The sequence below is a fragment of the Lagopus muta genome, chromosome 3 (assembly GCF_023343835.1).
Source record: "Lagopus muta isolate bLagMut1 chromosome 3, bLagMut1 primary, whole genome shotgun sequence".
NCBI lineage: Eukaryota > Metazoa > Chordata > Aves > Galliformes > Phasianidae > Lagopus > Lagopus muta.
The window spans coordinates 72,330,092-72,346,459 of NC_064435.1; the positions used below are offsets into that span (position 1 = coordinate 72,330,092).

The window sequence follows — 16,368 nt, forward strand, 5'->3', positions numbered from 1 at the left end:
GCAGGATACAGAATGGCACAGGATATCGACAAAGTTCGTCCTCCTGGGCGCTTCCTTGTCACTAATTGTCACTTGGCACTTGTCAATGTCACTAATCCCAGAAAGATTAATAGACATATGGATGCCCAGATTTGAGCTCTACTCCAAGATATTTCAATTTAGCCACTGGAGGAAAGGCCCCTGAGATGCATGAGAAATCCAACCTAAGATGTATTGCTCGTAATCCAAATTTTCACTGCAAGTTCACAAAATTATAAAAATGACCATCACCTTTCAATTTTAAATACTTCCTTCCATCCAGAAGAGTAAATTGCCAAGTTTCCCTCAAAGTCTTAAAAGGGCTGGAGTGTTCTCTGTTTTGTTTTTTTTTTTTCCAATTGTTGAACATGGTTGCTTCTTCTTCGCACACAATAATTAAGCACAGCACCATTGGCTAAGAGTAATAACAAGATCTCATACAGAAACTGTGTTAAGCCACTCCATAGAAGAGTTTACTCAAAATGGAGATGTTAACAATATTGGTCAGTCAAACCACATACTGATTTCTGCCAGGTTTCAAATCCAAACCAAAATAAGTCTGTTACCAGTAAGCTGTTCAACAAGGAAAAACATGTATTAGCAAGTTCATCCAGCACCATTCGTATTTGAGATTTCAATGCAAAAAAATAAAAAAAAATAAAAAATAAATCTAACTTTTCTGTCAAATGGAAAGGATTCCATGGGTTAAACTGAAAAACTTGTCACTTGGTCACAAAGGAAAATAACACCTGATCAGAGAGTACGCCACATCAGGTGGTTAGTCCCTGGAGTAACACCCTATAGAGCAGCTGCAGGACATGCAACATCTACCTGATCTTTAAGGCTTTTTTCCCAACCTGAGCAATTCTATGATTCTATCCAGCATAAGGCACCAAAAAGCAGCATAAGCTATACCTGAAGTACCATCCTGATTATGGACTTTGCAGAAATCAATCTAGGACTGGACAGGACATTCTGTCTCAACACCCTACTGCTTCTCCAATCTCTTCACTCCACCATTTCATCTTTTTCTGTAGATACTTTTCCAACATACAGTGTTCCAATGACAAAGCAGTCATTTCTTCTTCAGCATGGATACAGTTTACTTTGTAAGACTGACCTGGAAAACAGCGAATACCAGTTCTTGTTCTGCATTCAAATTTTTAAAAGGACACATCTTTAAAAGTACAGAGTGTTTGAGCTACTTAGTAGTCTTCCAGCCAAAAGGATAATCCAATTAACTTTTCTTAGCAGGTTGGCTGTCCAAAACAGAGTTGCATTGCTGCATTACAATTAATATTACCAGTGGATAATGCTCAAGTTTCAGACCCTCACAGGCTATCTTAGGAAATCATAAGTAATGAAAAAATAAATGAAAGAAATAAAGCAAAACCCAAAATACCCCAAAAGAAAACTTGTCCAGAACTGTTTCCCCAACACCTAGCCATTCTTTTTCAAGGCTCACTAGTAAATTAAGATGCCATGCAATAACAAACAGCAGGAAGATCAAGAGAAGAAGGAATGTATAAGTCATGACCCTCTCACACAAGCCTGAAGTTATAATCAGTCTAGCCGGTTCTGAGGTCACATCCCCAAGCTTGTAGCCACAATTAGTGACTTAAGGGTGGTAATTCTCTTTTTTCCCCCTCAGCATAAGCCTTAATTCCCAGTGACTTTTCACTGCTTGCACTTCACCAGAGCTCCACCCAAAGCTACATCTAACTCAGACCTCAGCTGGGAGATATGATTCACCAGGGGAAATACCAGTCTTGTGGCTGAAGGGGTTTGTGAGATCAAACTGGCCAGAGGACACATTTCCCAGCTCTCTGCAGAAGGATACATGGAATCAGACAGCTTGTATTTACTGCACTGTGCATGCAAAGCATGGAACTGCTGTTCCTGCCAGAGTGCACTGTAGGAGATAATACCATTATCTTCCTAACCCAGCATCTGCACTGGACCTGCACTGACCCAAGAGATACCTAAAAACATTTCTGTTACTGGACGGTACTTTCAGTTGATACCCCATATTCATTTCTGATATTAAAAGAAATAAAAAATAAAAAATAAAAAATAAAGGCATGCTGTTCACTTACCAGAGGCTAGCCTGATAAAGTGACACCACATCAATACACACAGAAATGCATATCTACACATAGGCACACAGCATTGAGGACCTACTAATTTTCCATGAGTAAAAGCTCAAAAATAGAATCATGAGAGACTCACACCAAGCTGAAAGCCAAGATTCGGCTAAAATCATCCCAGTGGTACAACTAAATCAGATTACAGTATAATTATTGATGAAAGGCCACAATTTTTTCCTTTTATCCTTTGCAGTACGCTGCGACAAAGAAAGTACTGGGAGAAAGCAAGATTTCTCAGGTTATTCAAGGGAGCATTTAAACCACATAGAATCTGCACGAACTCCATCAGCACAACACAGAGCAAACCCAGACAATGAGCTATAGCTCTTCAACCATGCACTGAAGGAAGCTCTTCCTCTGGGCGTCAAAAGAAGAGCATGTTGGTCTTCCAGATGATAAAATAACCTTGGTATTTACTGGTAAGACAATCCCATGGCACACACCTGTGATCATAAGGATTTCACTCAGAGAAGCAAACCTTGCCTGGATTTCATACACACACAGCCAGGAGTACACATGCCAGATCTTCACCAGAGCCTTGGCCATATTTGGCCTCCTGCGGCTGCCTGGAGACTGGAGGACCCCAGAAAACCTCCAGCAGCCCTTACTGGGAGCAGGCTGACTGGCCCAGAGGTAGACACTGATGGAGTTGGTCCCTTATGACCAAGGGCAGCTTTTGAAGAAGTACACAGCCTGCCTGCTTCTACACAGCAAAATGAAAACCTGAAAATTGCATCCAGGTGCAAAGCAACTGCAGCTGTAGTGTTTTCCCTGCTTAAAAACAACAACAGAAATCCTAAGCGAAAAAATATTTAAGAAGGAAAATCTGAGCAAAACTGTTCACACATGACATACTATCGAGAATACAGACTATATTAAGAATAATTCTGGAAAAGAAAAAAAAAAAAAAATGCAACTGTTTTCATTAGGTATCACCAGAAGGTAAAAAACTGTACACAGAAGCAAGCATAATTTTTGTAGTGGTGAGGTTTTCACAGCCCTCCTGTAGCTGAGGTCAGACTGAACATAAAAGAAAAAAAAAAAAAAAAAAAAAAAAAAAAAAAAAAAAAACTGAGCTATTTCTGCACAACATAAAGCCTCTATATTGCTAATTCCAACAGCTATGCTTTATAGCTTTAAGAGAATTCTTGTGTCATTTTACAATGTTCATGGTGCCAGCGGGGCTGCTAGGCTCCAGCCCAGTTATGATTATACTTCAGTTGTACAAATACATCTTATGAAAGGCACATGTGAAATTATGTAGCAAGCAGTGGAAATGACGGGCTACCAATACACTGAACATGATTTCCTGACTTACAGGAACAAACCCACCAAAAAATTGTTTTGTTTTGTTTTTTTTCTAACCCAAAGTAGCCCTGAGCCCTCTTGAAATGATGAATTCTGCTCAAAACAGAATGTTCTCCAATCAACATAAAAATAATTGCTGGCTAAACAATTATCAGCTTTAAACTTTAAGAAACAACAAATAAATAAAAGAAGTACTTACGCCTCAGAAACTTCTGAAAAGTGGCCAACATAACAGCCAAAAAAAAGCACAACTCTTTGGCGAGGCTATGGCACTCAAGCCCTTCAGAAACCTAAGCTTTATGTCATCGCATCAAGGATGGTGGCTCTTCCCCATTGGACCCAGGAAAAGTTCCCTTCAGGGTGCTTATCTAGAGTGAGAGCTTTCAGCCCTAGCAGGTACTACCTGACAGCCTCCTGAAGTTAAGCTCAAAGCCTCAGAAGGTATTTCTATCCCATATCCTTCCCACTGGGGGAGGTCTAACGCTTGCTCCTTCAGGACATACGCTGGGAACACCCCTCCCCACCAAAAGAGGGTATTTATCAGACACTTTCAGCTGTGGAAAGCACACCTTAAGGAAGCCACTCTGAAAAGGCTTGAGTCCAAAGGAGGCCACAAAGATGGGGAGAGTGCCGAAGCATCTATCCCACAGAGAGACTGAAGGAGCTGGGTTGTTCAGCCTGGAGAAGGCTCCAGGGAGGCCTCACAGTGGTCTTCCAGTACTTGAAGGGAGCTTTTAAACAGAAAGGGGAACAACTTTTTACATAATCTAATTGTAATAGGACAATGATAGGACAAGGAGAAACAGTTTTAAACTGAAAGAGGAGAGATTTAGGTTAGATGTTAGGATGCCCATAGAAGCTGTGGTACCCCATCCATGGAGATGCTCAAGGCCAGGCTGGATGGGGCCCTGGGCAGCCTGACCGGATGAGTGGCAGTCCTGCCCACGGCACAGACGAGGCTGGCTGGGCTTGAGGTCCCTTCCAACCAAAACCGTTCTGTGATTCTAAGATTTTATGAACTCAAGGATCCAGCAGTATCATTAGAAATAAAAACAAACCTGTGCACAACATGAGAGAAACATCAGCAGGATCTCTACGATGATGATGCTTTTAAAACCTTGTACTTCTAGGATCCAGAAAGAAGGCAGACAGAAGGCAGGACACAGAACTTTTCTCCCCCCACACTCTTTCAGCTTTGATAAATAACAGGAAAAAAACCTGCTTTCTAAGCTCAGCAGCAATGACAGGAACCAATTCCTGCAGTCTGCACACTGGTGCTGGCAGCCCTAAGGAGTCAATCCCCATAACCAGGCCAGTGACCACAGCTCAGTGGGACATGCTGTACACGCAGAGCAAAGTGGCTCCCCCATGAGAAGAGGGCCTGCTCAACTTCTCCATCCACTTTCCCGGCGTGGGAACTTCAGCTGCTGAAAAGGCAGTTTGAACTTCCATCTTTTCTGTATGAAATTTCCTTGTGTTGCTTCTCATCTTGTGATGCATTTCCTCCTTCCTTTATGCCACACATCCCCTATTAGCAGGGATACACTTTCCAATGAAGACAGAAGCCCAACTTCTACTTTAAGACAGCAACCTGGTTGTTTATCAAACATACAAGATCTGTTTGCTCAGGCTGTTTTGAGCAATGCATCCAAATGGCTCTACTGCACACATCCACATTTTCAGTATTGTCATTCACTAGGGATCTCATTTTTAACACTTCAGACATGAAAATAAGACTCTAAATACACTGAAAAAGTTCAGATTCCAACATGCATCTCCTTTCAAACACCAAAAGCTTGCACAGATCAGTCAGCAGCCCAAGATATTTTTAAGTAATCTCTCAAAAAACTTCTCTTCTGAATTTAAAATGCAATTTTATGAAGTCATTTTATATCTTCCAGCAATAAAAGCATTTTGGAAGGTACATTCCAAGGCTGACTTACTGAGCCCTAATCTTTACTGAGAGCAATTTTTAACTTTTACATTTTTGCTTGTTTGGCCGGCTGAGTTAGAGAACTGGTGTGGAGATGTACATCAAGGTTCACCTGGAGATAGAGCACCACTTGTCACCCAGTAAGACTAAAAGCCAGAGATAGGAACTAGCAATGGGTAGAAATGGGATAGCAAGATTCATAAGCAAAGGTTGCTGTGCCGTGGATGGTGTCAGCTGAGCAGCACGAGCTGGGAGCTGCCTTACCACTTATTTACTGCAGCAAGTACCAACAGGAATGCTTTCTCTACAACTCACACATATATATGCTCAAGCAAGGTCTTATGCAATCTTCCAACTTTGTTCCAGTGAGCATCATAACACACAATAAGTAGGTACAACCAGCACTTAGCTATGGAAAAATACAGAGGAAAAAAAAAAAAAAAAGATACGTGCAGGTTTTTCCCTGGAACACCTGCTAGTTGTTTGCTTGCAACAGCCACACTCAACTCCTATCTCCAGTGCACTGAGCAGAGCTCCCTGGTAACACCAAGCAACACTCCCTGCTAAGTGTCGGGTTAATTCTCTTTAAGACCTTTTCACTTGGCAGCTTCTCACCAAACAGGCAATTGTATCAGCAGACATATGTCACTGTCAAGCAAGAGCAGACCAGCCCCAATACCTGCTCCTCTCATTCAGTTTCCTCTTCCTTGCGAGCACCAGAACCTATTTTAATTAGGACAATAATTCTCTCAGATAAGTCAGTAAATATTTTCATAAAGAGCAGCTGCAGGATGTCAGCCTCGCACAAACTCAACCAGCAGCCAGCAGCTCAGCCTAGCCTCTCCAACACCAGTTGTTCTGTGGTAGCTGGGTCAGGCCCAGTGCATTTCTGCCACTGTGCGTTATATTCTCCATGTGCAATTTCCATATGCGAGGGAAGGAAAATGTTTATACTCCTAGGTGGGGCTCTGGATGCAGATTAAAGTCAAGGTGCTATATTTACTGATATTTTAAAGTAATATCAACACCTTGAAAGGGAGCAAAAGTTCTTAAGAAAGATCAAAGTTTGCATGCGGCAGCCACAGATTAACATAAATATATGCTGAAATACCAACACAGCCCAGCAAAATTTACTTGCTTTTTGCTGCGGGCAAGTAATTTTGGCTCACAGGGGAGGCAAAGCCATTAGCTCCCTTCTTCATCTTTATGTAGGGCATGCTACCATACCTTGTGTCAGAGCGAATGACTCCCCAGATTAATTCTGCAGGGCTCAGCTAATGCCGGCACACTGCTCATGGCTTGCAAGCTTTGAAAGGTGAGGGCTGCATCCTCCACGGGTTAAAAAGCCATTATTGCTTAACTCCAGCTTCTTGAAAGTTAATCCTGCATTTCTTCCCTCTTATTGCACCTGACAGAACTTTTGTTGTCAGACAAATGAAGAGCTAACAAGCAGCAAGGTGTACGGGTTGCTTTTATGTGACTAATTGCCATTCTGGTAAACAGATCGCTTCTCTTTAGTTTTATTTTTCTTGTGGGACTATAGAAGTGCAGAGAGCACTAGGCAGCTGCTCCACGAGGGCAAAGGAGAGTTCTGCAGCTTAATCGCTATCCCGGTGAGCAGATGCCTAGCATGCATTTAAAATGTTGACAGCAGGATTGCTTCGTTGAGGGATGTCATTAAAACACCTGCACACCATCCACCGGCAGTCCCAGCTCGGCTGCAGGCTGTGCCAGTGATCCACAAGCACTGCACGCGTGTGGACGCAGCCACACTTGTACCCAATGCCTTACACTTACAAGGCAGGCTGCTGCAGTTAGTTAAGCACTACCACATAAAACAGCCAGCTCAGGCAGCGAAGAGCCAAGCTTCTGCTTGCAGTGTTTGCTAAGAGCAAGCAGCAGTGTGCCTTTGATTCCGTTTCCTCACCTGGCATAACGAAATTGTGAAGATTACAGAATTACAGAATCACAGAATAGCTTCAGTTGGAAGGGACCTCTAACCCAGCCAGCCCCAACCCTGTGCCGTGGGCAGGGCTGCAACCCACTAGGTCACAGGGCACAACTGTCCAACCTGGTTGTGAGCATCCCCAGGGATGGGGCCCCACAGCTTTTATGGGCAGCTGTGCCAGCACCTCACTGTCCTCTGAGTAAAGAATTTCTGCCTAAAATCTAACCTAAATCTCCCCTCTTTTAATTTAAAGCCATTAAAGTTGCACGAGGTAACTGCAAAGTTCCAGCTACTTCCAAGACCGAACTGCCACTCCTTTGTGCTTTGTATCGGAAGATTTTACATCTACTTAATACCACGCACCCAACAAACGGCCCTCAAGCACAGGCAGCTTGACACCAGCCCTCTCCTGCAGCTCCGCCACCTCAGGGCTCCCACGCCCAGCGTCGAGTAGAAGCAGCGCTCTGCCCACCTCTCGTTGGGCACCGAGTCGAGGCACGACGATCCCCCGGTGCCGGACCGGGAGGCGGCGCTGGGCCGCCCGGGCGCTCCCACCGCTCCTCCACCGCCTCCGTTCCGGCGTGGCTCAGGCAGCCCGCCACCGGATTATATTCTCCAAAAGCATTTCATTTTCGGTCAGAGCCCACTAAAACTTGCTGCTCAAACTCCCCCACCCCTGGGGCCACAGCTGCCCGCAGCTTGCAGCCGTGCCCGCCGGCTCCCCACGTTCCCACGTAGCGCCGCGCGCTCCTCTGCGCTGCCCCCCGGCCCCGGGGCTCACAAAGCGGGGTCGCGGGGCCTCTCAGCGCCGAGCCCCGGGAGCGGAGCGCCCCGGCCGAGGGCACCCCGCAGGACATCCCGTCCCGCCGAGCCGCCCCGCTCCGTGCGGGAGGCGCACCGCCCGCCCCACGCTCACCTCCGCCAAGAAGTTGTCCATGGTGCCCCCCGGGCCGCCCGCGGAGCGCAGCGCCGGGACTCCGTCGCGCACCATGTGCCGGGCCCGGCCCGGCGCCACCGAGCCGCCCTCCGCCGCCTCAGCCGCTGCGCCGCTCCATCGCGTCCGAGCCCGGCGGCAGCCCGCAGCCTTTGTCCGCCCACCCCTTCGCGCCTGGAGGAGGAGGAGGAAGCAGCAGCTCCAACAACGCGCTCCAGCCCCGCGCCCGGGGCCGCCTCGTCCCAAACCGACGGGGCAGGGAAACGGGCAGAGGCGGGGCCGGGGCCGAGCCCCGCCCGCAACTCGGGCAGCGACCCCCAGAGCGCAGCCCCGGGCCGGCGCGGAGTCACGAATCGCTCTGTTCGATCGCTCGGTTTGAAACGCAAAGCAGGCGTCAGGCAGGAGTTCCTGACAAAGTTAGAGCCTCTTTAAAGAATGTGTACCTGCAGGCTTTCGTTGTATGCAGCAGGATCTTATTTAAGTTTGTTGCGATTTTGTGCACGGGCTCTGAGGCGGGTGTGCTCTGTATTGAACGCATCTCGCAGCAGCCCTGGTGCGTCCCGGCCGAGAAGTGCGGCTCAAACAGCCTTCGGGCCACTTACCTAGGAGCACAATGGGTTCCGCTTGGGGACACCTTTTGCACGTCTCTGCAAAGCCGGTGGGAAATATTCATTTATGAAAACACCTATTTTTATTTACAGGAAGTACCGTGCAGAAAAGGTTAAGCCACGAAGAAAGAAAAGGCAGTATTACAGTCTTTTGTTCTCAGGCAGGTCCCGGCTCTGCTTTGGGAGCTCCAGCATGGGAGTGCTAATGCAGATGCCCTGGATACCAGAAGTAAGCGCGAGTGTGCAGCTCAGCTTGTCAAGGTGTCACAGCTGCAGCTACAAGAGCTGCTATAAAAGCGAGCTTAAGCGAAAAACGTTCTCTTTGTTTCTGTCCCGGCCATGAGGCAACCCAAAGGATGCCCTGCAGCCTCCCGGGTTCTCTCCACCCAAGTGTGCAGTGCACACCTCCCTGCATCACTCCACAGTTCAAGTTTTGCAGAGGATTCCACTTGAATGTGCCAGCTCACTGTGAAGTTAGCCTAGATTACTCCATTAATACTGTGAAAATCCCTACGTGGAAGCTCTGCAGCTCTCATCCAAACTACCGTGCTTCCAAAGTTGCTCCAAGGGAATAGTTTTTTTCCACAACCACTGCTCTAGAAAGCTTTCCCACTCAGACAAGACCTAATTTGGGGAGGGCTGAGTCAGATCTGGGGTATTTATGAAGTTACTTTGACTTCTCATTGAGTACTTTGTTTGACACCATGCTATTGGAATGCACTGCAATATCTAGCTGCTGTGTATGGAGGTCTACAAAGCACAGCGCCACAGAAATTCAAGAGAATTCTGAATCTACCATCCAATAAGAGCAGCCTGTGCTTTTTTAAAAATAAATATCACAGTACATTACAGAAGACCAGATTTTTGCTGCCTAAAAATGTATCACAGAAAGAGCGGGCATTCTCTTGAGATGTGAATGCATTATAAAAGGCTGCAAAATGCTTAAGATTTTTCTTAGAACAATTGCAAAGAGCTGTCAGCAGGAGGGGATTCGGAAGAGGGATTTGGGGAGCAGAGGGAAAGGGGAAGAGCAGTTCATGTTGTTGCTCCACCGAGCCACTTCCTCTCCCATTCTTTGAATCAGCCCTGCTCGGGGTTCGTTAGCTCCAGCATCTGTATTTCATAGGAAGGAGGTTTTGAAGCACTTTTCTTAGCTCTGAAAATGACCCCAAACTGGTTTCCTACTCATTTTATGCAATTGTTTTGGAATTTGGAAACCCCCACAGATATGCTTCACACAGCTCCATACATCTATGAACATCTGGGGACTTGGCCATGCTGCACAGCTCCAGTTTTTGTTTAATCGGTGGAAATTCCTTCACTGATTGTGTGCCTAAGGTAAATTACTTCCTTTTGAAGCTGCTCACATACATGCAGGCTCAGTTTTCAGTCAGGAAGGGACAGACGCTCAGCTCCACCTCCTCGCTGACCCCAAAGGTCTCTGCTTGGTGTGGTTCTTGGTGGTGGGGTGGCTGCTCAGCAGGTCCTGCCCCCAGTAGCCCGCTGGCTCCATGCACTACAACCTGGGCATGTGCTGGGCCACTTCATGCTCAGCCAGCCCACCAGCCTGTTGTAGTACACAGTGAGATTTGCTGCCCTGTTTGGATCGGCTTGCATCTTCACACAGCTTTTGTGACCAGATTTCCCTCTACCAATAGTAGCTTAAGTCCCCATGTTCTACCAAAATGTCCCACAAAAGACAGGCATTTCTTCCTCCCAAAGATCTTGGGCTATCTTAGCAGCTGCAATTTTTGTAAGACTGGACATTTAGAACAGATTTCAACCACTCATCGCTATCAACTAGTAAAAAATCTCCCATAGCAGGCAGCTCTGTTCTGCCCTAGAGGCAAAAACAAAGTACTGACTGCAGCTCAGTTACCTGTAAATCAGAGGGTTCACCTGAGCCCTGTTTCTTCACTGGGAATTTCCACAGATCAAATCTGTAGAATTTTTTAAAAAGGTTTATTACACCTGCATTTATTACACAGTTCATAGATACAATTGCATCCCAGTAAACCGTTAACTCATTCACTACCTCAAACACACTCAGTTGAATTTTAGACATCCATTTCCCAAAAGAAACATTTTCCCCTGTTCTCATCTATGCTAGATTTCACGGCTCCTCAGGGGCAGCAGCACCCCAGGGCTGAGACTGTAGAGTGTCCCCAGGCAGGGCAGGCAGGGCCTTGCCGGTGGCTTGCCAGGAGCAGGGCAGCAGAGGCATTGGTGCAGCCAGTAACTCTCTATATATGAAACCAGTTAGGTCGTTCTGTTGCCAGCCTGGTGTACTACCACAGCTTTCAGCTATTTTTTCAGCTCTTTATGTGCACTTATGGTTTCTGTGCATTTGGCAAATCCTGCCCCTGGTTCAATAAGAAAATACTCATTCAGCTGCCCAAACCTTACCGCAAAAACCACGTGAGCCATCTTTATACTAAAAAGCTTTATAAACCTCCCTTTTCTTAAAAGAAAAAAAGAAAAAAAAAAAAAAAGAAAAAGAAAAAAAAAAAAGATGATGTATTTTCTTTGTATGTATGTGATAGTTTGTTCTTGCTTGGCTTACTTTAGTTTTGCAGCTGCTGTTTTTTCCACAGTAGTATAACTGAACAGAGTGAATTTTAGCTTTAGCATGCCTGGCAGGTTTATTGCACAAAAGCTTTCCCTCTGCACTGCTCTTTGGAGAAGCTTGCCTTTCCCTATATTGGCACTTGTTTGCTTGGTTGTCTACCTTACCCCACAGCACTGCCCCTCTTCAGTGGGACATGCAGATTGTTTTCAGTTGAATAATTAAATGGTGATAGAGTCTGTTAATTCAGTCTTCTTAATTAAAAGGAGCCTAAATTAAAGTTTTCTCACCAGAGAGAGCCACTGCATTCCTTTGCTCCCAGTTCAAGGTCTCATTTTATTCAATCCTATCTCCAAAATGTTCTCTCATATTTTTCCCTTTGGAGTCTTTGTTTATGGCATACTCAGAGTGGCTTTGCATATAGTCTGTATTGCTGATACAAATCCCGTATTCTTTAAGGTTAACCCAAATAACGGAGGCCTTTTAACTATTGTTTACTATTTCACAAGGGCTGCTATTGCCCTTGTGAGCTTCTGTCAAATTTCAGCTGACTTGTGGTATACAAGATATTTGGCATTGACCTTATCCAAAAAAATCTCAAAGTTCAAAGGCAAGACACTAGTGGAGTGTCTAGTCTTGACAATATTTCTGTAGTGGGTGACAAAGCACATGCAAGTTGCTAGCATGGAGCATGATATGCTACCTCACAATGTTCAACAAATTGAAGTGGACCCGGGTTCAGGAAACATCTACTACCAATACAAGCTGGAGGATGAATGGATTGAGCACAGCCCTGCTGAAAAGGACCTGGGGTTCTGGTGGGTAGCAAGCTGGACATGAGCCAGCAATGTGCCATCACAGCCCAGAAAGTCAACTGTATCCTGAGCTGCATCAAAACAGGTATGGCCAGCAGGGTGAGGGAGGTGATCCTGCCCCTCTGCTCTGTGTTGGTGAGACCTCACCTGGACTACTATGTCCAGATGTGGAGTACTCAGTACAGGAGAAACATGGATCTGTTAGACACATCTAGAAAGGGGCCACAAAAATGATCCAAGGGATGGAACACCTCTCCTATGAGGACAGCTTGAAAAAGCTGAGGCTGTTCAGCCTGGAGAAGAGAAGGCTGTGAGGTGACCTGATAGCGGCCTTTCAGTACCTAAAGAGAGGCTACAGGAAAGAAGGGGACAGACTAACTAGCAGAGTCTGTAGTGATAGGATATGGAAAAATGCTTTCAAACTTAAAAAGCAGAGATTTTTGTTAGATAAGAGGCAAAAGTATTTTACAGTGAGGGTGATGAGGCTGCCCCAGGGGGCGGCTCGAGGGTGAACAGGTTGACCTGAGATGTGGTGAATGCCCCATCCCTAAAGACATTCAAGGCCAGGCTGGACCTGGCACTGAATGACCTGATCTACCTGTGGATATCTCTGTTCATTGCAGAGAAGCTGAATTAGATGACCTTTAAAGGTCCCTTCCAATTCTAAGAATTCTATGATTGTTCAAAATTTAAGCGTTAGGTCCTGTTATGTGGAGCTATATCATGCCAGGACAAACCTAGCCCTTAGGTGTGCCAAGCAATGGATCAAACTAATTATTCATGCTCATATAAGAACTTCAGTTATTAATATCTAGAAGTAATAAATAAGAAGTGAAAAGCTGGCAGATTTTTGTAACAGCTTCGTTTATAGCTACTGTGACAGTGAGTCATTTAAACATTTCCTTTTTATGTAAACAAGCTTCCAACAGGAATGAGCAAAAAAAGCTGGAAGAAATTTTCCTGGCTTCAGCCTCCCTCCTTTTTACGGATCTTCCATCAGCTTCTTCCATCACTTTGACCTTTTTTACACCATAATTCCCCTGGCTGTAGTTTCAGCACAAGTATTTGGGGGAAGTCCTGGATCAGAAAAAAATAACAACTCTGGAAACGTCCCGCAGCAGTCACAGACACCGTGGATGCAGTACCTTCTGTGCTTCTGAGCTGAACACATAGCCAAAATCACAAGCTCATTCCTTGTTTTCCTGGAGCTGGATTTCCATATAACAATGCATTTAACCATTTAACACTGTCAGTTTGGGGCCTGGCAAAAGGCATTAAGTGCATGTTGACCTGCCAGTGATTTTATCTCCCTTCTGTTGGCTTGCTTGTTTAGTGTTGTCACTCCACAACATGCTTGGATTGTTTTACACAGTTTTCCACCATCTCTACTTTAGAGATCGTGCATTAGTAACAGACATAACGAGATGGACAGTTTTCTAGACCTCTATGATCCTGAACTCTACAATTCTCCTAGACGTTGCTTCCCTTGGGGAACTTCTGGCAGTATTACTATTCACGGAGGCTGGCTATTCCCCAGATTCAGCTTCTGTCCCTCTTTGCTGTTCTAGCCTCATGGACCTCATCTCACTCGTCCCATTTAAGGTCACTGCTGTATTTCTTCCTCACCAACATCTCTCAGTTCAGCACTTCTTGCCTTACAGTCTTTCTTGCAACCTATTCATTTTGATTCTGTGCATCAGCTTGGTATACAGTTTTTACAGAAGATATCACTGTGTATTGTACATTTGCATTTGTTTATCCCAAAAAGGCATCTACTGAAAGAAAAAGAGAGGATTGAAAGACAAAAGCTGTTGGAATCAGGTAGGAGATAAAGATGCAAAGAAGACACAAGAAAAATGTTTTAAAAAAAAAATCAAAGTTTTTCTTATCTCCTTAAGAATCAGCTTACAAGTATATTTCCCTTGCCTTCTCCTAAGAAACTTGTTTAAAGCCATATGTTTAATGGCAACTTGTGATTCAAAAGCCTCAGTCACAGCTTATGCAGCTGTTTATTTACCAAGTAGCTAAACCTGCGTGAAATATTGTTGCCCCTCTCTGAAGGTTACCTCCATCCAAGCAGAGCCCAGACATGGGAAATATGAGGGCACCTTTTGCTGTTTCAGGGCTGAGCAAGCTAGGTTGCTTTAAAACACTCCCTCTAGCAATTTAATGTAGGTCATCCACATTTCTCCTGAGACAAACAAGGAACACCCACACTTTTCTTGTTACTGGAAGTGCAATGGAAGGAAAAATCTTCGGTGCAAAGGCAGCAAACTGCAGCAAATGCCAATCATAACATACACTACTGCAGTTGTCCAATCAGCAAATATAAATCTGAGGTTTCCTTTGCACTTGTGGTGTCAGGTTCGTTTAAATAGTGTCCATTCGTTATCTCCACTTCTTATTACTCCCTCTGCCATAGTAAGTGCAAAGAGTAAGCCTACCTTAGCGCTGTAGGTTGACACCAGATCCCTCCCACTTTTCCTGCTTAGATTCATGGTGGGGAGCAGTCCCAAAACATGCACGCCAGCTTCCCTCTGAAATTAAGCTAAAAGATATGCTCCAGAAACACTCTTCTAGCAACAAAAAAGGTATTCAGAACAGAGGGCCAGATTAGAGCCAGTGTGAAATGCAGACTCCTGGAATGCACTTAGTGTAGACAATGGGTCCTCAGCATGATTTCACCCTGTGGATACGCTCCTATTCCTCTGCACTATTTGCTTGTACAGCTTGGCCATTGTGCCACCATGGGTCAGTGCAGCAAGTGGGACAGGGAAACTGATTCAAGCATTTTATTTTGGCTTGGGTTCTAGTTTTGATTTCTTGGAAGAGCTTTGACAGAAAAAAGTTTTAATTATGAAGTACTCCCTGAGTAGGTTTAGAAGTGTACTTTGCAAGCAAATGTTGCAACTAAGAGAGATACAAAGACAAGGGTGCTCTGCACTGCTCTTCACGTTTATTTTCCATACCTGATCACAGCTTCAGAGAGCCCTGAGGAACAGCCTTCACTTTCCCTTGTGCTTTAGGGAATGTTTATGCCTTTCAAATATTTAGTCATGATCAGCCTGCAGGATAATTAATACTATCCATCAATATTCTTCTGCCAGAAGTTCTTTCTGTGCATCTGCCATGCTAAGTAGAATACTCTCCCTTGACCCCAGATTGCTTCCTGCATTTGAAATCAAGAAATCTTATCATAGCACAAGAGAAAACAATGTTCATTTTAAAGCAGACATTATTTCTCACAAACCTTGACAAAGCTAAAATCACAGCAATTCAGACTTACTAGTACACTAAAAATGCTGCAGATCTACACATTGTAGAAGGGGGTGTTCTTAAAAAGAGATTTGAATTTAATAATAAAATAAAATTTGCTCATTGTATCTTTTTCTAGCTACATTTATAACCTAAATTTTGCTTGAAATCCTCTCAAAACCTCTGTCATTACATTAATGTGATACATTCATTTTTGGTAGCTTATTTTCTTTGCCCAAATACTTTTGTTTTGCTCTAGCATATTATCCATGGATAATTTTAGGAAGTGTTTCTGTGGAATTGTAACTTTACAGGTTTGCTTATTTATTGGATGCATTCAATCAAATAAACCCGCAATTCCTTTAGTGCAAACAAAAGCAAAATTCCTGGCTTACATCAGTTTGCTGCCCCAGAATAGAATCAAAGGCTGTTGAGGTAGTTTATGTCCCTACTTAGAAATAGGAAAACCTTTGTTTTGTGTACAGAGATACTACGCACTTCAGCCTGAGACGTTAGAGAAGCTGGGAAGCAAGCACAGCACTACCTACATTCTTGGCATGCAGTCTGTCTGAAGCAGTATTTGATGTTTGTGTTTACTTGCAACACATGACAATTAATAGACTGAAAGACATTGTCATGATGTTTAGCTTCAGGCTCGTTAAAACATATACGACAGCGTATCTTCTATTTCCCTTGAACCTTATCTGGATTGCTCAACTGTGAACCATTCCCCTAACACCCATAAAACTGTGGCAAGGCTCATTCTTTTCTTACTCTATGAATTACAGGATTTGCACAGGATGCAGTAGCAAACTGGAAATAGAAAAAAATAAAGT

At 44.6% G+C, this 16,368-nt stretch overlaps 1 protein-coding gene across 1 annotated transcript in view; it reads right to left on the minus strand.

Annotated features, from left to right (window-relative positions):
• Nucleotides 1-8,467, minus strand: part of MYO10 (myosin X) — a 150,963-nt gene extending 142,496 nt beyond the window's left edge. The window contains exon 1 of the mRNA XM_048940859.1: nt 8,271-8,467. Within this exon, the coding sequence (XP_048796816.1) occupies nt 8,271-8,345 (75 nt within the window). The 5' untranslated portion in view covers nt 8,346-8,467. The remainder of the gene's footprint in view (nt 1-8,270) is intronic.
• Between the last annotated feature and the right edge of the window lie 7,901 nt (nt 8,468-16,368).